Source organism: Pezoporus wallicus, unplaced genomic scaffold, assembly GCF_028554395.1.
Source record: "Pezoporus wallicus isolate ANWC-B61680 ecotype Strahan unplaced genomic scaffold, APGP_CSIRO_Pwel_v1 scaffold_7107, whole genome shotgun sequence".
Lineage (NCBI taxonomy): Eukaryota > Metazoa > Chordata > Aves > Psittaciformes > Psittacidae > Pezoporus > Pezoporus wallicus.
In genome coordinates, this window is record NW_026642114.1 from 2,714,341 (window position 1) to 2,738,863 (window position 24,523).

At 42.6% G+C, this 24,523-nt stretch overlaps 1 protein-coding gene across 3 annotated transcripts in view; it reads right to left on the reverse strand.

Moving 5' to 3' along the window:
- RASAL2 (RAS protein activator like 2) overlaps nt 1-20,076 on the reverse strand; it is a 180,789-nt gene extending 160,713 nt beyond the window's left edge. For 2 of the 3 annotated variants that reach the window (XM_057427029.1, XM_057427028.1), the window contains exon 1: nt 19,768-19,991. In XM_057427029.1, coding sequence (XP_057283012.1) covers nt 19,768-19,933 — 166 coding nt within the window. In that variant the 5' untranslated portion in view covers nt 19,934-19,991. Of the gene's footprint in view, nt 1-19,767; nt 19,992-20,059 lie in introns of those variants that run through there. The other variant, XM_057427027.1, reaches the window with a different exon arrangement.
- Nucleotides 20,077-24,523: the final 4,447 nt, after the last annotated feature.

The window sequence follows — 24,523 nt, forward strand, 5'->3', positions numbered from 1 at the left end:
TGCCAAAACTTAAAATGTTTAACTGGACAAGTAAAATTATGATAAAATTTAACCCTAGCAACCAAGTTTAGTGAACAGAATCTGTACAATCTCAGGCATAGCAGCAGATACTGTGCATCTTCTTTCTGTCAGTCTGCTCTCTATGTATATTCAAAAACAGATACCGGTGATCAGATGCTTACTGAATTTTTAACTGTGCATTTTATTTTCCCACCTGAGAAAAATCTTTGAGAACAACAATAAAGTAATACGTTTACACTCTGCATATTCCTCTCTTTTCACTTAAGCATCACCCTGCAAACTTCAGTCTGGTGATAGTCAAGAGTATCACTGTTACTAAAGGCTTATAGTTTGCAAGAGGAAAGATAACAGAGTTGTTTTTTTCATATGTGGATGTATTTGGAGAAAATGGGGAGGAAGCAGAGATACTGCAAGTTGAAACTGAGGACAGAAAAAGCACAGAATTAGTATGTGTCACATAGTTTAAAATAAGCAAAAAATGTTCCTTCCTGGTGATCAATTTTCAAATCCAAGCAGTTTTAGCTTTAGCCAATGGTATTCTCCACAACCAAGGGGGGTGGAGGTGTGGGACGATGACGACATCTCATTCTCACAGGAAATGAACATCAAAAAAACTGAGACCAACTACTTAATATACTTAATATTTGAGATGGGGGGGGGAAATAAGTATTGCTATTGGCATTCCAAAAAGTGACATTTTAAAGCACATTTCTCAACTCCACACAATGGCCATGAGGCACGTACACCATCCAGTGGGACAGGGTCAGCAGGCAGCGGCTGCTTCCTACTCCAATCATTTGTATGCATTTACGGCTTCACTGATTTAAATGACAAAATTACAAGTAAAATACAAACAAAAACCAGTGACATCACAGGTTTAGCAAGACAACCTTCTAAACCTACTTTTGCCACGTCTCCTGGCTTAACGGTTAGCGTGACATGCCAGAAGAGCTTCTTCATGTAATTATGTCTCTACTGCTTTATCTTTGTCTTTTTCATAAACACTTTAAAAAACCCCAAAACATAACGTTGCTTAAAATGCAAGGCCAAGAAGTATTTCATCTTCACAGCAAAACCTGTTCCTTTTGGTCTTCCCAGGATTTTCACTAGAGGTGCTTTTAGCTGGTATCTTCCATCTTTACTGCTTGTATCCATGTTGATGTTGAAACATTTTTAAAAGTGTATACAAAGTCACAGGCTTCAGCATTGCTGTTTTGTTCCTGCTTTTTTCAAAAGGTTCTAAGAACTTAGAAACAATTTCTTCCTGCAGCAACAAACATGTGCCTCTGCATCAGGCTGGAAATCCAAAGCCTTTTTGTTTACTTCCTCATTTGCACACAATCCTCCACCCCCCATTTTTAAAATAGTGCAGTTCTGGGAATACATGATTTCTTAACAAGCTGCCACTGAAAAGCCTCAAGATAGCAGCATTACTGTCACTTATCAGCAACCAAGTAGAAGCGTCAAAAAAGAAAAAAGTGAAATCAAAGCATATCTAGATTTTGCTGTCTAGCCTCAGTACTAATGGCTGCAATCACCACAAAGATGTCATACATTTTATTCAAGTTTATTTCTATTACAGAGGCTTTGACAATTATTAAATTCTTCTGCAGTTTTCTTAGGTCAGTAAATTTAGCTACTGCACTTAATACGTCTTAATTTAAAAAAAGGTGTCCCCCCGCCCCCCAAGCCCAATCAGCAGGCAACAGCAGAGCCAAACAAAGGATGGGGGCAGAAACTAAGGGTGGGAAAAAGACAGGTTGGAAAAAACAGTTTTACATACTGGAATTCATGATTAAGCTAATATATTGCTGGGAGATTTTAATTTGATTTCAAATGCTCAGCTAGCCTTCACATACACAGCTTTCCAGATCTCTGACCTGAATACCACATCTCTTCCACTTGCTGACAACTAGCTTGGTAGAGCATGAGATATGCAAAAGACACTTAAAGCAAGAGAAAACATATTCAAAGCTACTGATAGGAAAAAAACTCAGTAAGCAGGAATGTTCAAAGAGATAGGGTAATTGCAGATAATGTACTGAACACAAGATTGCTGTGGAAAACTGAGCCACTAAGGTTTGGGATGCAAATGAATGATCCCAGTGGATGTATGTTGCAATCATGCCTAGATCAGTACAATATTTTCTTGACATTTCCAGAAAGTTGCTCACAAATTGCAAGTGAAGAAAAGCAAAACATTGAGCTGCAAGACTAAACTGAATTGGTGCCACAACCTGAAACTTCACTGGCTTCTAAGAAGCTGGAAGTAGTTCTGGGATCTGCACAGATCCCTAATTCCTACCAACCTCTGGAGTTTAACAATGTTCTACTCTCTAGGTTCCCCCCAACCTTTCAGTTACAGCAGTCAGCAAAACATGAGGCTTTACTTATTGTAAGCGAAGAATGAACATACCAAACAAAACACTACAGTGCAAGCCTTTTTTTCTGATGCTGGATGCTAGCTACAGAAAGGTATATTCTAGGCACTTCAAAGATTTAAATAGTCATATGTGACTTCTTTGCATTTACTACCAAATTAAAATAATTAGAAGGACAAAAGTATCAATATTGCCCCAGTATTTCCTGGACGCATCCCAAATGCGAGCATAATTGCACTGAGAGAAACTGCTGAAGCAGCATAACCTGAACAGTAAATTAAACTGAAAATACTTATAAGGATTCTTGTAAACAGATCATGCATGGATGATAGGGATAAAGGCTGCTATGAAAGACCAGATAACTTACTCAAATATTCAGCTGCTGAGGATATGAGGGAAGGAGAGGATATTATTAAAATGTTTATTATGGTAATAACATAGAAATTAATTTGAAAAAAATCAGCTCCCACTATGCAAGCCTTATAATGAGCTTATATCCTAAACACTGATGCTTTGTCAGATTAAGCACACTTTCTTCCTTTGTATTTTATGATGTGATGTAGCTACATGCTATTTTTTGTCTTTAGAAGACATCTTCAATATTCTAGTGCTATAGAGAAACAGGGCTAAGAGACAGTAGCGTCAGCCTTTGAAAGGCAACAGGATTTAAAAATGAACTGAGGGGGGAAAATGTCCAGTTATCTGCTAATACGAGACTTTTTTTTTCTCTCAATATAGTTAATGTCATTTTACAGTCCAAGACTCACGGGTCTTGGGTTACAGAGATAACAGGATTTACATGATCATGACAATTTTTAAAATATCCCATCACTATTACTAAATTTTACTTGTCCTGCCGACAAGTCAAAGCAATTTTTTACTTGTCAAAGATGATAAATCAGTTGTCTGGTGACACTGACAGGTGGATTTGTCAAATCCCCCTTGAAGCATTTTGGTCTCCACTTGCGGGCTGCCCATGAAGTCCTGAGAGTGCATTAACACAACAGAATATGTGAGGGATTAGGAGGAGTTCAGATTTTTAGGGTGCTGCCTATTTCCTCAGCTTTCTTGGTATTTTTCTTTCTGCTGTTGGGTTTTATTCTAGCCCTTCACCCACAGAATTACAGTTTAAAAAAACCAACACACATTCTCGTGCTTATAAATACCAACTTCTCTTTTCTCCAAGACAGAGGCACACTTCAGGGAAGATTAAATTAAACCCCATTTCTTCTACCAACTCTATTTGCTCCTACAAGCTACACAAAATAAACAACTGATATTGGAAGTGTGGGGAAAAAAGCAACGGCAAAGATGTATGTGAATGGAAGGACATACCTTGCGCCTACCAGCCCCCAAAACATCCACTTGCTTACAATAAAGGTGGAAATGTTGCAGTGAAAGACTAAATACTGATGTTAAAAAGGGTTGACAAGAAATCTAACATAAATTGCTCACTTTTCAGCCCTTCCTTCAAAAAATAAATTAGAATGCTGTTAATATGCTGTTTGGGCTGTACTTCTGAAACAGAAGAAATAGTGCTTAGGAGTCTATAGCAGGTGTATCACAGACAAAGATTAATCGCTAAATACAACCAGCTACATACAAAACACATAAGAAACTAGAAAATGCAGGAGAAATGTTTTTTCCTACTACCCTCAGAAGTAACACTTGGGCACAGTGCTCCTCCAGCAGCAATTCCCCAGAGCTCTGCAGTGAGCTTCCATTGCTCTTGATCCAAAGACCAGGCAAATGCAAACAGCAGCTCACATTAAACTGCCAGATATGAAAAGATGAGAAGCCTCAAAGTGAAGCCCAGAGGCAGTGTTTCAAATTGAATCCTCCTGCCAAGCCAGTGAGCCTGTTGGTGAGGCCTCTCCAGGCACTGTGAAGCACCACCTCCTCCTCCAGGCTTTTCATATTGAGTTTGGAGTAGCAAGGTATATCCTGGAGTTCACTTTGACTTCCAAGGCTTGCTCTGCTTCATCCCCAGGACTCTGCAGGTATGGCTTCCCTGGGATTGCACACAACACTATTTCATCTGGTACATACTCCAGTTTTTATAAAGCTCAAAGAATTAGGAGAAGCAATAATAAGTTGGTTTCCACCTCACCATACCAAACACAAGCTCCTTCGCCACAACTAAAAGGCAACTCCCCACTCACAAGCCTGTTCTTCATTGAGAAACGTGAAAAGCATAAGGGGTTTGCACTTTATTTTTACTCTCAGCAAGGAAAGCCAAAGAGCTTGGAGGTCTGAGATGGAGGATTATCATTGGTTTTGCTGCGTCCTAAGATAACATTTGTACCATTCCTCTAAGTTTCCATGTTAAATCCTCAAGCTAGAAACACAGCATAAGGACATTTTTACATCATTTTGACAGAAAGGTAGTTCATCTTATTTCTAAACTGTTTGAAAGCATATCCTTCCACCTGTGTATTATGCTCAACATACAAGAAGTAGGGAAAAAGACGTTTCTGTCCCCTGACAAATCCTGAACTTATCACCCAGCAGCAGCACATAGTTCAGTGTACCTCCATTTACCCAGGGTCTGTGTTGGCACTTTCGCCACTGTACGGAGCCAGGGGACAATCTCTTTTAGAGGCTGTAACATGAACTGAGACATTTGGTATTAGTGTAATGCAGACACAATTCTAATTCTAATAAAGTAATTTATTGGAGCTACTAAGTGCAGCTGTTCTTCCCACACTGAAGCAGGAGCAGCAAGACCGAAACTGAGGGGTGAGTCAAAGAAACCAAGTGGGAAAATGAAATAAATCATTTGGAAAACAGCTGGATGGTAAAACTGGTCAGCCCCTAGGCTGAAGAGCTACTCTAGATCCTGCTGTTCTACATTACCATTAACTTCAATCTAACTGCTGTCTGGGTAAGTAAACTACATTTTAAATGCTAGATTTAAATTAATCTGCAGTTATTTTCAAAGATCAGCTGTCACTGGAATAACACCCTTGCCAGAGGATCAGAAGCAGAGTTGCTCAAAGTCTTACAAGGCAAAAAGGTTTTTTCCCCTGGAAGTACTGTGATTTCTTAAACAAAGTTTATTGAGACTTCCTTCCTGGCATGAATAACTCATGTGCCTTGTTATGCTTAATATGAGAGGGACACAATTAGGAACAGAACAGGAGATAAATCTTCAATTTTCAAAGTTGCTTCTAATTTAGTCTACATTTGTATGGGGGAAGAGGAGGAAAATCACTCTCCCCCATCTGTTGTCAAAGGAAAAATTGAACAAACCATACAGCCAGCCAGTATCTCTTTCAATCCTAAACCAGCAGCATTTAGATTGCAATACGGGTTTCAAGAATACAAAAGGAAAAATAATGCAGAAGAATAATACCCACGATAGCTCAACAGAATATTAAGGAGATTGCAGATTGTCAGAGCTCTGGAATTGGATGCTAATAATTCATCAGAGATCCTGCTCAGCTTTCGCGCAACAAAACGTATCTGCACGTGTTGTGGAATAGATTTGCATTCATTGTTTCCTATCTGCTGATGAAAGGTGGGATTAAAAACAAAGTATAAGCCTTAGTAGCTTTCCCTCATGGGTGCCACCTGCCCTACTGGGTATTGCAACCACAGAAAAAAAGATCCTAAAAAACTTCAAACCACTAAAAGCTTTTACATGCCATGCCTCTGGACTCACATGGCCTTTGTACTAAGCTTGCTTCCAACAGAAACAGCACCACCACCCTTTCAGCCAATATCCTGCTGGCAAGGAATGTGGAGAAAGAGCTGGCCTATCCAGCAATCTACTGGGTAGCACAGCTTGCCACCAAACTGCAGCTGGCATTCACACCATTTGCCGAATTCTTCATTTTCTCACCAATGACATGCAGTTATTTTAACCTCAGAGCCCTGGTGATACTCAGTCCAGTGCCCTAGGTTTGCCTTTTGAGGCAAGTGACTCAAATGCAGCTACTTCTAGCTGTATTTTTAGCCTCTCAGACTCTTTCAGCACACCTACAAGCATACCTTCACCTCACATTCATACCAACACACATGCCCATGTCCACTTAAACATGATACAAGGCAACAAGGAAGGGCAAGTGAGGATTCCTACTTGCAACAGCTGACTACAAGAACTTTCTCCTCAAGTGCATCACTGATGAACATTTCTTGCTAATTTAAAGTGTTCATTCATCTTCTGCTAAAGGTTTTCCTAAGAGGGTCAGGGACACTGCATACCCAACACTAGGGGAGAGAAGACAAGTTCATTTCCAGATCATAATGGGAGCTGGGCGTCACCTTTGTTGAAATCCCGTTGACATTTACACACACACAGACTGTTTCCCTCATGGTTTTCTTTGCTGTTCCAAGCAACAACCACAGTTACAATTAACTGCAGGCTCCTTTTATAATACACACCAAAGAAAAAATTGATCTGGCTACTTTTTGCTGGAAACCAAAAAGCCATCAAGGTTCCAGGAAAATGACTGTGGATTTTTTCTTTCGGGTAACCAGTGTTTACACCAAAATGACACCCGAGTGAAATGGTGCAGGGGGGAAAGCAGCAAGTCTTATGAGATGATGATTACAAATGGTGAGGTATGTCCACTTTGTGAAATTACAGAAGTGAACTATTTTTTCCAGCGATATGTAATACCTTGAGGTATTAATCCCTTCATAAAACTTGGCTAAATAATATGTATCTGCTGAAAACTGCACATCTGCATCACATTAACCGTTTTTTAAGTGGCCCCGCAAATAAGTAAGCACATACCTCATGCCCCAGATAAAAAGCAAAAGCACCACTGATTGAAGAAAGATACAGCTAAGCCTTGAACTGAATCACCTCCAGTGGAAATTACACAAGAAAAACAAAAAACCAAAAACCAGAAAGAGCAGTGCAAAGGAAGAATACCCCAGAATGAGTAAAAGAGTAAGAACTGAGATGTTCCTTCTTCCAGCTGTGCAAGTGCTTAAGTACTTGATTTACGGCTGGCCCTTTTTAAGGACAAGAGGCCAACGCAATGCCCTTAAAGTCACAGGGCCAACCAATTCAGTCATGAGTAATGACAGCTCCAAGGAAATACAGGCATTTCCTTCCCTCATTCTCCAAACACCCACCTCCAGGGTCTCAAAGTTATTAGCAAGAGTTTAGTAAGGAAAGTACCTTAGAATCAGTGGCGTCATCTACCCTGGGAGTAAGTGGAAGGCCACTCAGTCAGGTCCAAGTTTCCACCTACCAGTATTAGAAACTGGCTAGTGAGCTTCCAACATTTCTCATGGAAGGCACTTCCTTTTGGAAGGGAATGAAAAAAGCAACCTTAAAGTGGTGAAAGTAGGTCACCAAGAAGCCACATCAATAAAGTCTGAAAACAAAATTGGGAGAGATACTATGTCAGCTATAGAATTGGTTATTATAAATGGACATCAAAAGTACAGCTAGAACATTTCAACTAGTAAGCCATTTCATGGATAAAATACAAGTACACAGTAACTGATATACTACAGCTTTTCTTTGTAAGTCTCTTACAAAGTTTTAAACATAATTGCATGGGTTTTTTTTAGACTGAATTTAGGATAACCCTTCTAAACTCCATCAACAAAAACAGCAATCTTGACAGCAAAGATATATGTTTTTGGATATCAACATCACTGTCTCACCACAGTTTTTATTTAAGATTCATCTCAAAGTTACCTTAGAGCCATCTAGGTACAGACTGATCTGTAAAGAGATGCAGTGGTTATGTTCTACAGCTACATCTGTCACCAAGAGGTCTCATGACCTGGACAGCAGTGGATACCTCTGCTAATCCTGCAGAGCCAGCTATCCAAGGTTGTCAGCTTGAACACACAGAAAACTAGAATCCATCAGTCCACTCACCTTTTCTCCTAAAATGTTAGTGAAACATCAAAGTTAATGTAACCCACAACAAGTAGTTTCTCAGCAGGGAAGAAGTAGGTCAATTTAATTCTTGGCACCTGTTTATAGGAACACCTACCCACTCATATGGGAAACTACGTTAACTCCCAATAAAGCGCTTGCTGTGTCCTAGGCTGATCTGGTTTCAAACCCATTCCAATAAGAAAGTCAGACCATTACAAGGAAAACAGTTACTGTCTCCTGATAATAACAGCTATTGCACTTCTAATTCTTCATATAGACAGGTCTTATAATACATATTATTAAAAAATGTTCAAATTGGAATATAAGACTAAGGAGATAACCTCCTCCTAGTTGCTCATGGATAATTCAGTTGCTTACTGGCTCCTACATGTAAAAATTATACAGGACTGCCTGCCTTCTCCTTCCAAGCATCTGGTAAAAAGTACAATAAGCTATTAAACCCAAATCGCCAAAATGTACAATTTGAGATAACTGGCCTAACACCCCAGTGAAATCAGGATCCAGATAACTTTGAGACACAAGGTTTCAGGTGAATGTTGCTCTTGCACAAAACATATTTATCATTGAAAGCCACACTTCATTTCCAGTTTCCTATTTTGACTCTTTCCTATTTTTTTAACACAGAAAAAGCAATGCATTCTGACAAAGAAATAGCAGAAAGCAAGTTGTGCCAGTACAGGGAAGATTAATGCCTTTTCACACAACTTAGCAATTTAACTATTATTACTGCATTCCTCTCAATTTATGTTTTTTCCACCAAAGCTTCAGACATATTTTCATTTTTACAGCATGCAAAGTCCCCCTTTACAGCACTGGGTTGGAATGAAAAATATTTGTTTCCTTCTTATTATCCATCCTTTCTCCTACACATTCATCATTTTGGTGAACAGAGGCTGTTTATTTAACATTCCTGACTTTCCTATTAGCAAGTCAGTTCCACTCTCCCCTCCCCCACAAAAAAAAAAGAAACAAAAAAAAAACCCACCTCAGAGCAGAAAATGCTTAACTTCCATCTATAAAAGTTGTCTAGGCTGACAAAAAAAAAAAGCTCCTTTCTTCCTTAATTTGATTTAATGGTTATAATATTTTAATGGTTATAAATTCAGACATTAACAATGACTGGAATCAAAATGAGGATAGTTGAGTTTGAAATGGCTTCAGTTCACACTGCTCTGACATGACTTACAGATCTTGATGTGAAGAACTGCAGGGGTTTCTTTAAGCAGAGGAGTCACCAGCCTAGGGTGCGTGAAAGAAAACTGACATAAATATTTATGGCAAGACCATAAAACTTCTTTGCTACCTTTCTATATGGGACATAAAACTCATTACCTCCAAGTTTAGCTTGAAAACGTCAGTCGGCAAGGCCTTAGCTAATGGAAGGAGTTAAGGAAGAACCCCATGAAATTCATCCAACAGTGTAATTAATCACCCCACACCTTACTGACATCCCAAGCAAGTGCTGCCAAGGAGCAAGAGAGAAAGAGACCCCATAAGCCTATACCATCTAGAAGATAAATCTTCTTCAATCAGGTTTAAAAATATGATTTTTTTTTATTATTATTTTACACACCATATCCTTTTGCCATAGCTCTCTATTTCTCTTTTGGCGATACCATTCTTTTTCCTGTTATCTTATTTTCCAGGAGACCTATCAACTACCCATCATCCTGAGAAAAAAAAAAAGGAAAATAATTACAAAAGCGTACCTCAAAACAGCAAGTGCTCAGATTTATTTGAAGAGGAAGTCTAATGATTTCCTAGCAAGTGTAAGCATACTGTGCTTTTGGTGCATGATGTACATGTTCCAGTATACTCAAGCTAGGAAACGCAGCAAAAGCAGCAGCTTGTCTGTACAGCCTGAGGTATAACCTCATAATGTAAATAAACATCTTCTCAGGAAGCTTTTTGTCTCTTCTTCTTTCCTAGCACCTGGAACGCACTGTATGCCTGCACATCAAGATAAAGTACTAACTAATATGGAAAACTGCTACGGATCAGTCAAGTGCTGGCAAAGCCAACAAAACCATGTTACACAGTGGCACAGGGTCTCAAATGCCATGGAAAGGATGTTAGGGATTCATGTGGTTTAATCACTGCTCTGTGGTTTTCCACTCTCAATTTGGGTTATATTTTCCTCCCCCAGTCTACAGTGAAGAGTTACCTACTTGGAAATAATGATATAGCCAAATACCTGGCACTGTCCACAGATTCACTGAAGTCAACTGGTGCCAGCTATTCAAACCCCTTCATACTAGCAGTCCAGCCTACTATCACTGTAATGAGACAAGGTTATTACACTTTGAAGGTCAACAAAACTTTACCTTTGGTTTTGGGGGTTTTTCTTTTGGGGGTGGGAGTGAGTAAAGACATAACCACCTTAATGACAGCTCCCCTCTGAGAGCATCTTGCCCCACTGACCTACAGATCTGACAGCTAATAGGGTATTTGAGAGGATTATTAATAGTCACAAGAGGATCCAAGTAAAGTAGCAGGCTTAAAGGTATCCCAAACGTGAAGCAGTGCAACTCAAAGTATGCAAGCGAAGCACAGCAGATGTCTCAGGAGATCCCAGTTCCATTGCCAAGTTTCTTGTATGTCCTTGGGGAAGTTATCTGACCTACTTGTGCCTTGTTCACCTTCACAGCAGCACTTTCAAATAAAATCGTTAATGATTTGGATGCACTCGCACAGCAAGGCAATGAATGGTGCAAGTAAGTGAAAACAATCCTTCTTTTACCCCAATGGACAGGAAAGCAGTCACCATTTGTCATGTCAAAATGGTATGCAAAACAGAAGCAAAGTGATCATTTCATTCCCTAACGACGTTTAAGGACTGGATTCCACCCTCCCAGCCACAGCTGCTTTCCACACATTTTCCTCAAACCCCCATGCTACACATTGTGCTGACTAGCACAGCATCTGTACCCTATCTTGTTGAGACCGGTATCAGTGCACTAAAGAGTCAGCTAAATGAGGGTGTGAATTACCTCTGCTTATCTCAAGCCAATCCAGTGACTCAAGTAATGAGAAACTGAAGAAAGCAAGCAGGCTTTTAACTCTATCTGCCATACAAGAGGATGGAAAGACCATGGAAGAAAAGTCCCTCCAGAAGTACCAATCTCACCTGTATTTACTCCAAACCCTGACTGGCAAAAGGAGATGTGCTTCCTAAGGAGAAAAATGCAGTTACACTGCTATATTCCACATAGTCACTTTAAGTTATTCTGTAAAGCATATAAAAAAAAATTGATATGGCAGATATCTAGGCTTTCCAACTTATTCAGCCTAAACACAAACACTGCCATTCTAGAGCTGTGGAACACTGGTCCTCTCACAAGAGAGATTGAAGCTGTCAGAGGTGCAAGTTGGCTCAGTGCTCATAGCCTCGCACACCCCTGCTGCCTAGCAAGAACATTTCCCCCCTTGCTTTCTCATTTCCACACCACTAAATACCTTGCAACTGATAAAATGACAAAGCTAGAGGTGCTGCATGCAGGCAGTGCAAACAACTTCTCATCTGGCAAGATAATGCTCTCTAAAGTGCTGGCCAACCCAAAAGTGCTCTGCTGGCTACCAGGCCTACACAAAACCATGGCTAGCAGGAGAGAAGGGGCAGCACATCTCCAGACCTGCATTCCTCAAGCATTAAGCTTTGTCTAGAATACTGCTAAATTGTCTTTCATCCCTTCATGCCAAAACAACCCTAAAACCACCCCTGACATAGAATGTCTTCTCCCTAAGGTCTGGATCATTGTGGTGGGCATGTATTTGTCACATGTGGATAAAATCTACACAAAATGTTGTTTCCTAGTTAGTTTCTCTCTCCTTGTCAGAAAACATGTCAAATTCCAAGTTCTCGTCCTCTTTTCTAATATCCTGCCTCCTAGTATCCCACTTAAATTCCCTGCTCCTAGAGTACAGAAAGCTCTCTCAGAATTAATGCTACAGTATCTATGGCCTATCTGAAAGAATTCTCTCTGCTTTTTTCACACCATGCAGATTAGGAAAGGGACCAATGTGAAGAGATTCTACAGAACATTTTGGACTGCTACATGAAGGCCTAACACTGGGAGGGATTAAGCCTGAAAGATGGGTGATCATTTTTAGTCACAGGTTCCTAAACACTTCTCTTCCTCTCACCACAGTACTGACTTCCACTCCCACACATCCTCGGAAGCAAGGACTGAATACACACAATCCTGACCCATCTCCTGATACTCTACCTTGTAATCCTCCATCCACTTCTAAATACATTTACCATTTTTCATCTTTGTTATTTCCTTTCTTCTCTGGTCTACACTACAGATTCTAAAAGGCAAGCAAAGCAGCCTGTCTGTAAGACACCAAGCACATCCACAGCGAAATCCTGTGTAAATAAAATTATCTTAACACATAAGAAGCTGAGTATTTTCAATTAAGCCACTAATGTCCAAGAATGCAGACCTAGCACTACAGGAAGCAAAAAGGTGCCTGCAAGTTTTAATCAAGCCAACAACTAACAGAGAAGCATACGCATTCTTATGCAAATCTACACCAGAAGCATTGCACATCTGCTGAAATGGGTGTCGTTTTCCCACAGTTTGCAGAATTAATGTGTTTAACTGCCTGCCAGTGCTTGCAATACAAGAGCTAATTTTTTTAAAGAGGGTATTCCCAGCTGAAAAAAAAAAAGGTGTGTGTGTATACACACACATTTATTATATATATATATTATATATATATATAAAAATATAATAATCCCTTTAGATAATACAGGATCTGAATCCAGGACTTGGTTTCACATTTATTTAAGTGCAAAGACCCCCTTCACCTCCAAGAGCTCATTACTCACACTACTCCAACTTGCTTTATAATTAAAAATAATTCTGATTCTTGGAGAAGAGCCTTTCTACAGTTTTGTGACCTTTTGAAACCTCATTAAAGAGAATTAACACATGTTATTCCCTCCTGATCACTTTTATAAAGGCTTTCTGAGACCTGGGTGGGGAGGGACGGGGAGATGCGGTGTCTGTGTGTGTTAAAACACACAGAGGACTTTGTGAGAACTTAACAAACCAAAATGCAGGTTTTTTGTTTTTTTTTTTTTCCACTTGGTTCCTTTCCTTGCAGATACTAATTGTATTTCCATGATTACTATGTGACCGCAGGGGATTTTGAAAGAATTCAGATGAGAGCTTAACTCTATGACCTTGAGGCTAAAAAGGTATTTATGCCAGAAAAAGCTGAAATATCAACTATTTTTTATAAAAATCTATAAATATCAGTTGAAAAGAACCCATGATCTCATGGTAAGTCAATGGGTCACAGTTATGCTCCTCTTATCTTCCCTTTTTCTCCTATTGTTTAAAAATAGGAAACAGCACCACATGAAAATGCTCGGCCAGAGATAAATCATGTGACTGAAATACAGGAGTCAGGAAACTGATGTTTTAAAATAATGTCATCCTCATTTTCCCGAACACACTCTAGTATTGTTGATGCTTCCAAATATTTAAGTGACTTAATAAATTAGTAACCTAGGCAACATTTGCAACAACACGGACAGCTGAAAAAGCCTAGCTAAAAACTCCTAAAAATTTACATAAACGATTTATGTATAAATTAAAATCAATGTTCCTTAAAAAGAGGAAGGGCAAGCAGTTTTAATGTCAAAGGGATAATTCTGCAATAAAATTTGGGAGTAAAGCAACCAAGAAGAAAACAGGCTATATGCAGCTCTCAGCTAAACTCCAAATCACTACTGCAAATACACAAGAAAGTTAGCAGAGATTCAATAGCCGCAGTAGCACAGAGGACCCATAATTCACACTTGTAAGAATTCCTTGCTTTCAAGACGAGCTATCAGAGGAGCTGTCATACAGCAGGTATGAGCAGATCACCTGTAAGAGCACTTCACTCATATCTTTTGATACTCCCTGGAATATCAGGGGAAGCAGTATCTGTCCACAGCGCAGTTGCCCATTTTTAATCTGTAATAAATGCAGTGACTTAGAACCTTATTTTTTATTAAGCTTTTTCTTTTACAATGGGGCACCAACTGGAAATCATTTATCACCTCAACAAAATGAAAAAAGCTTTCTGCCTTCATTATTTAACATTTGTACCTTATGCTGCAGTGGTACCTGAAGGCCATAAGGTCAGGTATCACTATAGGAGGCATTGTCCATATACACAGGAAATGACATTTCCTGGCCCAACAAGGTTTATCTTCCAAGCTTGCTTTTGCACCAGCTTTCTAGGCAAGTTAAAAAGAAGCCTATTGATCAGAAGGGAAAGAAATGTTCATTAACACTGACCTCTACTTGCCAATACAAGTCTGTCTGCATAGACAGGCTGTGCAGCTCTTCAGCTCCCTCTCAGCTTTCCAAGTGTCTCATCCGCATCTTCAGCTTATCTCCTGTTAAGTTAGCTCTTCATAACAGCAAATAATCTCCTACAAGGAATCACAGCTCTGTACACACTCATAAACGCAGCAGTATACAAAACCCTGCCCAGCTACACTATCTGCATACATGTCAATGAGAAGAAAACCCCCTACTGCTATAACAGCTGCCTCTCAACTATCAGACTGTCTCACCATTTCAACTTGTTATGAGAGTTTTTTCAGTTTTTAGATTAAATACACTCTTCCTACCTAACCCTTGTTATAAAGCCTCCAGATTACTTTTTAATCGAGCTTCTGGAGATGAGCGATAATGTTCCTAAGTGGCGAGGACGCTATCCAATAGCCCCCAGTCTGGTTCGGGCAGCATCTGGCAGTCTCAGCAGCTCCTGCACCACCGCAATGAAGATGCCGCCACCTGGTGGGATCTCCACCGGCTCGGGTGGAGGCCGGGAGGGCGGGCTGGGCTCCGGGGAAGTGGCACTGCTCCCCAAGGGAGGGTCGTGGCTCACACTCACCATCCTCATATGGACACCTCGGAAAGAGCTGGCCAGCAGTATGAGCATGGCTGAAAGGAGAGGATTTGAAGAGAATGACAAGGTGCTACCAATGACTGCTGGTGCTCATACAAGACGAGATGCTTTGGAAATGGATAATTTTTGTATTTTTAGGTACAATTGAAAGCAGTAGAACCAGATAAGAAAACAACCAACCAACCAACCAAAAAAAAAAAACAAAACAAAACAACCCACCATAAACCAACCAAAATCACTAGGTATCAAGCTACTTACAAAACCATAGCAAGGCAGGCTGTAAAGAACCAGAAAACCCCAAGAACAGAGTTGGAGTCATTGATAGAAGAGCTGAGCAAGGTAGACAATGGATTGCCAGAATGGATAATTCACAGAATTTAGGGTTTTGAACTGAATTTCACATGATTAGGAGATGCTTTTCAGTGCTTGAGCCACAGCTATTTTTTAATCTCCATGTGACACTATACATTACCATGGCTTCAGTCCTGAGCATGAGTCTACTATTTTCTGAGGGCCAATACTTAAAAGCCTGAAACTCAGGTTTAATGCAGCCAAGAGCCATTTCTGTTTGGTTACACAGGGTCTAGGGCTTTTTCTAGAGTCAGAGCCAGCGAAGCTCTGTCTGTAGATCAATTTCCATGAAAAGCATGGAGCCATTCAAGCCTGTATTTGAAGAGACTTCTCTCTGCCAAGAGGATGGGGGTGAGGAGGCTTATTCTGGCAGTCAGGAATGCCTCCAGACCTGCCGCAGGATTAGAGGACAAGGCATTGAAAATGTCCATGTCCGATCTACACGCCAGTTTGTACAGCTACTATCATCTTTTGGCACCACTGCTAAAAGAGAAAGACACTTCCTGGTCCAGATAACACCCCAGAGCAACAATGTCTATTCGCAGGATGAACATTCAAGAACAGACTCTTCCTCCTGCTATTTTCTACATACTTCAGCAACTCCTGCTTTGAAATAGCGCATGAGCATCAGCAGTGAGCTTAAAGCAAGCACATTAGAAATTAATTGGACAACTACTTAACAGAAGTTTACAACCTGTTTAGACACACACTATAAGTCAGGCAAAATCCGATTCTAACCCCATCACATGCAACATTTAACACCAATGCTGCAATGCTAGCTTTGCAATTCACTGCTGCAAAATCCATGGATGTTCAGTCAGCTACATCAGGCAATATAATTGCTCCATTTTCACACTTAGCACAGAGAATGCTATAAATTCAGTTATTCCACTGCCGCCTCCTCCCAAAATCTGTTTCAAAGAGCAGAGAAAGAGACCTTGAAACACTAGTGGATGCTTTCAAACGTCAGTCAGTTATCTCTCGTACAGAGGATAAAAAAATTATAGCCTTAATCCAGGCAAGACACCTCTTCCCTCCTACCCATTACACATACACAAGTCTGAAAGGAAACCATTATCCAGAACACATGTTGATACACATTTCACAGAAACATTAGTTGTGTGTCAAAACCAGTTCTTGGAAATATCATCTAACAACACTCACATGATTTGTGTTTCATGAGCAATTAAACCTATTGCTCCAAAAAGCAAATTTTCTGTTCCCATTCACTATTCAAACATCAGGTTAGAGGAAACCACTTGTGCTACAAACTTTGTCCTTTGGTAAGGAAACTGTATTTCCATGGTTTGATAACATCCTTGCTAATTCACTCAACCAGAAGATGACAAACCAGAATGAAAAATCTACACTTGAACTACTGCAGCTAACGCAGGAAATGCAAAAATAGCCAGACTATGATTTAGATCTCATAGTGAAGTCAGACGAGACCTCAGTGTCACACTGAAATCACATCCCAGACATTGTAAAGTCCTACTGTATTCACATCACTGTCATACTGCTGGCAAGCCACGTAGACCAGTAATGATGGTACTTTACTACTAAATTCTTTTCTCTGTGCTTACAGACATAGTTTTACAGGATCCACAGCCAGACCAGCTCCCTCATGCCAGTAATTACCTCCTTGGATAGAGACAAAGCGGACAACACACCATTGCAGAACAGAGATGCACAGTAATAAGCAGTTATCTTCAAGCAGCTGCTGAAATTCTTTTCTTTACAATAAGTGTCCACTACTCAAGACACTTTTCAGTCATCTTTCATCTGGAACAACTCCCCAACACAGCAATCCGTGTTCATAAAGACATGCGGAAAAGAGATGCCATGACATCAAAAGCTGCGTTTCTTGCCCTGCTAGAATAGGCTTCTCCACTTCTCTTGTGCTAGATACTCCTTCCCTCCCCCAGCCATTCATGGTGAAATAATTAGTGTTAGTGTACTCATTGTTTATCAGACAATACAGACAATAACGCTAAGCTTTCTGCTCCTGTTTTCTTTCACCATGCTGCTGTGGTTCCTCAAACAACTGTGCAAGGCTTTACTTTTAATCCTATAAATAACACTTGTCACTCATAGGTTTGTAACCCATACTTAGTTGTGCACAAACATGGCACAGATTCAGCTTGATTAATTGTCCTCAAACTTCTCCAGATGTGTTCATGGAAAAAAAAAAGGCTAATAATCAGGAGAAAATAAACAAATACTAGCTAATCCGATTGCAATTTCATTGGGAAGGAGAGAAGACATCAGATTCTTTATGAGGGAGAGAGATAATGATTTGTTTTTAAACACAGACTAGGAATAATTAGCTACTGTCCTTGGGCTATGAGATGTATTTTTACCTGCTTGAAGTCTATGCTGATTTTTATAGCCTGTGAGCTAGCTGCTCTGTCACAGGAAATTTTTTCCTTTATCTACACGTTAGTGTCAGGCTACAAACACATCGCAACACATGACTTTATCAACAAGCAATGTTTTTCACTGTGGCTTATTTTGAAGGCACATTCCTGCTTCCACTCATACAAGATATATCCTTGGGTAACAATCAGATAGGCTGGTGCCAGACATCCTTTTCTTAAGTACATTCTCATTTTACCTTTGGAAAGTATTCTAAACAAATAAACATTTTGGAGGCAATCTGCTCTCTTTGGAGCTCTCCTTGACAACAGCAGAGATACTTTTTTTTTTTAAGGTTGCATTTTATAGCAGCATTAGGCCGAGAGTAACGTAAGCAAGCCACGCAAGAAGCAGGCAAGTTAGACATGGCGGAAACTACTAAAAATCCCAAACTTCTATTACAATTAATTGTGTTAAGTACAACTTTGCTCATTGATGCACTAGGCGAAAGTAGACAACCTCGTCCCAGTGCACCAGCTTTTCAAGCTTCCAAAATAAACACAAAGGTCTTTGAACAGACTCTGCTCTCCAGAAAACCTGCAGCCTGATCTTCCTCATTTGATATGTGCAAAGGCTAGCACTGGTGGTACTCACAATAATTAACCCACCTTCAGCCAAGTAATCCAGCAGAGTTCTTGTAGATAACTTATTTATGCCACCTTTCTGTTTCAGGAATACTGCAGCCAGTAACAGATCAGTGCTACGGGTAACAGAGCACATTTGCTTCTAGTTTTACAGGTCAGGGGAAATCTGAAGAATCTCTCTGGGGTTCAGGGCAGGGAAGGAAGGCGACAGGGAGAACCAGCAGCATGACAGGATCCGATGTAAAAAAGTACCAATAAAAGAAAATGGGTTTTCACAGGTTGTCCACAGTATTAGACAATAGTAACATAGTAACTGCACGTGCAAACACCACAACCACTGCCTTTTGGAGGATGGACCATCAAATTTGTTACAGAAGGGAAAACAAGACACTGTCTGCAATGATCTTCACTCTGAACCATGGGAGTAATTATTGTCAGATTACCAAGACAAACAAGAGGAAGACAAGGAAAAGATAAAACAGAATTTCCATTATTTAGGTGCTGATCGAGAGATTAAGCCTGACTGCATTTCAGTTGGGAGCCTAAACAAACCAGAGGCCCGGTCACATAAATCAAACTAATTTTAAAAGGTTACATACCAGGGAGTTTGAGAAAGAAGGGGAAACAACATCGGGTCCTGTACACTGGCCAGACTGCGAAAGATTTTAACATCCGTTTTATAAATAATAAAGGTGCCAATTTAACACACACCAGTAAGTCTGGGGCGACGGGACCCGCCGTATCAGCACCTCCCAGGTCTTTAGTACCTCATTAATACTAATCAGAGCCGGGGCTGGCAGGCGGCAAGTGTGCACTCGCATCCTGTACTTGACTCCCGGCGACACAAAAGGCTGGGACGCGGCTCCCCGCCTGTGACACCGCGGCATCCCCCGCGGGTGCGGGCTCAGGCAGCCTCAAAGCGGGGCACCCCGCACCTCAGCAGGGCTGGTGCGGCCCACGGCAAGCCGTGGGGGACGGCTGAACGCGGGGTTCCTGTCGCCGGGAAAAGGGCGGGGGAGTGTGGGGGTGTTAAAGAAGACTCGAGGAACTGGGAGCTTCGGCAGCAGGGAATAAAGGAAAGCAGAAAGAAGTTAGGGCCAGGAAGTTTTCCGCCGCTCCTCACTTCCAACCTGCCGCCGCAGCCGGCAACGGGCTCGGTCAGCCCCCCCCTCCTCCCCGCCAGGCCCTGCGTGGGGCGCGGGACCGCCCCCCCGGCGCCCCGTACCATAGACGCGGACCCATCCCTGTTGCTGGCAGACCGACTCCAGCAGGACGCGGTCCAGCACGCCTCCCGCCGCCGCATCCAGCTCCTCCGAACCCAGCTCCGGCTCCGAGAACGCCTCCGCCGCCCAGGCCGCCGGCTCGCCCGCCGCTGCGGGGGGCGCCTCCATACTGAGGGAGGGGGGACGAGGAGGCGCCGTCGCCCGCCCGCCGCTACACCCCGGCCGCGCCTCACTTCGCCTCAGAGCGCGCCGCGGCGCGGCTCCATCCCTCCCTCCCTCCCTTCCCCGCCCCACCGCCCCCTGCGTCAGCGAGGGAGGAGGAGGCGGCCGCGGCCCGCCCGCCTCAGCACCAGGCGGCTGCCCCGCCGCGCCCTCAGCGCCGTCGGCACCCCGGGAGAGCAGGCGCGAGCAGTGGCCAGCCGAGCGTCCGCGCGGACGGGCCATGCGGTGGACGGCAGGGCTGTGCCAGGCCAGAGCAATCGGCCGCTGAGGCAGCGAGCCGGGACCCCCCTCCCCGCCCCTGCCCTGCCCTGCCCTGCCCGGAGGGAAAGCGGGGAGGTGGGAGATGGGGGGCGGTACCCGGCCGGCAGCAGCCTTTCATACCCCTTCATACCCCTACGCGGCGCCGGCAGCGCTCTTCCCCCGTCTCCGCATCCCACTCTCGCCCGTAACCATTTTAGATGCGGGGCTTCCCGGCGCGGCCCCCGGGGTGTTTCATCCCGGCTTTCCCTCAGGCTCCGCGCAGGCCGGTACTGCAGCTGCAGCCCTGGTGCCCTCCCTCCGGTTCACCTCGCCGTCGGGAGCCAGCCTGGCAGGGGCGGCGGGAAAGGCGGCTGGGAGTGCCGTTTGTGGCTCGGTGGAAGCATCCCAAAGAAGTACAAATCGGCGGATACGGCCGCCGGGGTCTGCGGGGGGAATAGCCACAGGCGTCTCACAGCGGCCCTTTCTCCGGCTAGCTGACAGCATCGCAGGGAAGTGAATGGGTTTAGTCTCAAAAAGCGGTAAGAGATGGGGTTTCCCTTTTGTTAGCGTTCACATTGCACTTCAGAGCATGCCTAATCGAGACTGCTAAATCTTTCATGCGCTTACACGGTTTGCCTCTTTCAGGTAGGGAAGGAGGAGGTTTACTGCAGAGGAAGGAGGACAACTGGTTGATTACATTCATTTCAGCCAGGGGATTTGCAGGTTTTGTGTTCTGAATGCTCATTTACTGAGCTGCCTGAGTACCAGGTTTGAGTTTTCTGTTCTTTTTTTTTCTTTTGGTGAAGTTCTGAATGCTTAAGGTACATGTTCTTTACCAACCCAGAATAAAATATCTGTGAACATAGCGTGCATCCCAGTGTCTTTTAAATCATGGTGTTATAACTTGAAATTTAAGGGAGGCTGAGTGAAGGGGTTCAGGTTGCTTAGGGTTCCTTCCGTGTAATCTCTTGCTCTGAGTTTGTGCCTGTCCATGATCAATATGAACAGGATAAAATCATCCAAGCATGTAGATTCAGTGATTATCTCCATTAACGCAGACTGTGTCTCTGTACGCAACTTCTGCATCAGTACAAAGCGGCTAACAGTTTTTCCTTTATTGAAATAGCAATTGAATTAGTGCAGCCCTACAGCAGTTACACTGCCATAAAGTTGCTTTAAACTAGATGCGGTTCCCCCCCTTCCTATCCATGCTGTATGTCACCTTGTTCTGTTTTGCACTACAGCAGAATAAGAGGGTTCACATGGTGTGTTATTGCAGCTCTGTTGAAGAGCAGTAACTTCCTTCTGAAAGGGCCATACTCTAAGCTCTGCAGCTTCATAGGTTGCAATCAGCTGCCCAAACCTGAGGATTTGCCTTAAGAGTTCCCAAAAGTTCCTTGTGGGACCTGAGGCCTTGCAAAGTATCGGTGGATGATGCCCTCCTGATTCAAATAGAGTGGAGAACCTTCGTATTGGTATGGTTGCATCCATGATGGAAAATACATCAACTATTTCAATGGAGGAAAAAAGTCCTGCCAGCCCTATGATTAATTGATGAAACCTCATTTCCTGTGCATTTCTGTCTCATGCTTGACTGAGAGCTTGACCTGAATCTTGCCCTACAACTGGGTCATTCTCTACCCAGTTTGGAGCCCTGTTTTCTAAAACAGGATGAGTTAGCTGTGGTTTTTTCATTGTATGGTGAGAATATGCACCCTGCTGTGATTTCCAAGCTGAGTTTGAAAACAAAGAAACATCCTTCTTCAAAACCTTTGGTTGGTTCATGATTTGCAGAACCGGTGTAGCCCAGTTTCCTACAGATTCATGCCTTACCATAGATTGCCTGCTATCTAGCAGAGGGTGGACACCGTCAGCAAAGAGGCTTGTGGGATCTCCCTACTTTACCTGACTGCCAGTTTTCATTATTTCTGCAGGGATTTTATTAGCTCTTCAACCTTTATCCCTCTGTTTGAACAGACCAGCAACTTCAACGTTCCATGAGGTTGCAGAAGCTGAGACACAGGACTGGGGGAAAGAGAGAACCTGTGAGCCTGATCCTGTGTCAGCCTCAATTCCATGGGAAACATGATTTCTTAATTACCCCAATAACCAAGAAGAATTAAACCAGGATCACAGCTGGCAAGAATTCATCCCTCCACCACTGTGACAGGCACAGGGCAATTCTGCACAGTTCTGCACAGAAGCAGCACAGCCAGGGCACCCAGTAACTTCTTCTGATTCTTTCCCACCCTAAACCACACTCTGCATCATGGTTTCCAAAGAACTGGGAGCTGAGGGCATGCAGGCTACTTCTCCAGGGCAGGCATCTGCATAAATTCACGCAATAATACCATAAAGCAGTAGGAAATCCAATTTTTTCCCTCCTACATTGTCTGTCATTCCCACTGCTGCTCGTAACATAACAACACGCACGTTCTCTAAACTTATCATTTAGTGGCCACAATACAAACAAACTCTTTAACATTTTCCCCTCCTACCCTGCCCACAGCCCCCTTCTTTCTGTCAGCTTTGCTGGGACTTTTCCATCCTGCACATAAGTCTGGGGTCTTTACCTGCTGCAGCTGCAGGGAGCTTGTACAAGCAGCTGCAGGAGGTAGGGGGGGGATGAAACTGCTTTGGGAAAGAGAAGAGGAGCTGGCGTGTTGCAAGGGAAGGATGTGGCTGCTAAGCTACTGCCAAAAGCAGAATAGAGGAGTTTTAAAAAGCTGCCGTACAATCCTGGGATGACAATTAGACAGGAGCAGCGCAAGATACTAGCAACTGGTTCCCATCAAGTGAGGACCGGTTGTATCTGCAAGTATGATCAAGCCATACTAACAGCAAGGTCTGGAATGACTGGATAGTGAAGTTTCCGAAATTCAGATGGTAGCAGAAAACAAAAGCTATTTGGCCTTTATTCGTGGGGTTTTGAGCAATATAAACAATAATAAAGAACAGGGATGTCTGAAATAGAAAGGCTGGTTTTGCAGGCATGACAGCAGCAAAAATAGACATATTTTACCATTAAAGGTGTCCTGGAAATCAGAGACTCCAGGATTTCATGGTCATCAACTCAGCTGTTCTGGCTGAGGGTCTTCTCCACAAGTAGCGCACAGAGGATTTGTGCAAGCATAAATGAGCAGTAATATAAGTACATACATGAAATTCCCTTCATGTAAAACAGGCCCATTAGTTGATCTGCTTGTGCCTGTCATGTTAACCCACAGGCTCTAGTTAAATTAGGGCTAGAGGCTTACTCAGAATAGGTTAAATCAAAGTGTTTGAAGAGAGCTGCGTGTGTATTTCCATTAAGCCAAAGATTCTGTGGCTCAAAGATTGAAGTACGTCAGTCTGACTTGAGAAATCAAAGTTTTTTAGCTGACCTTCTTTCAGGAGAATGAATTTGTGCCTTCAGGAGTGACCAAGTCTCAGTTCAGTGATCTTAATTCAAAAAAGGTGATAATAAAATGAGAAGATACATGGAGGAGAGTGGTAAGGACAGTGGAAGTGGTGGGATAGAAACCCACCAAATATGAGGAGGAAAGACTAGAAAAATGAAGAGACTCCAGTCTGGAAGAACAAAACCTTGGAACAAGCAAAGACAGAGAAGTCTGAAGAGGTCAGAGAGGTCTGGTATGGACCTGGAATGATTTTTTTCCCTATTCTTCACAACACGAGAGCGAAGGAGCATGGAGAGAAATGTTCGGGAGCCACGCTAAAGCAGACAGAAGGAAGTACTTTTTCACACAACACATAATTACATTGTGGAACTTATTGTCACAGGATGTCATGGAGGCCAAAACTATAAATGAATTAAAAAAAAAGGATTACACGAATTCCTGCAACCTCCGGCTCAGGAAGTCTCTCAACTACTGATTACCGGAAGCCAGGAGGGTATGCCGGAGGAAGGATCACTTTATACTCTCCCTCTTCCGATATCCCTTCCTAAGCATCTGCAGCTGGCCACAGCCAGGCCCTGGTTATTGCTCAAGGTGAACATCTATTCTGAGCCAGCCTGGCAGTGCTTATATCCTCCTAGTAACTCCCTGTGGATGGAGCCTTATGGACCAGAGGTGTTTCCTGGCAAGTTACGTGACTGACTGCTAACACAGTCCCAGCAAAGTCCATTGTGGCCATTCTTTGCTGATTTAGGCTGGTATAATTGAGGCCAGATTGAGCCCTGAAACCTTCAGAGAGACTCTTCCGCTTTCCCTACCCCTGGGATTAAGAGCTAAAACCCTCTTTGAACAGGGATGGCAGATAATTCACAGACTGATTAAAAAAACCCCAGCACTG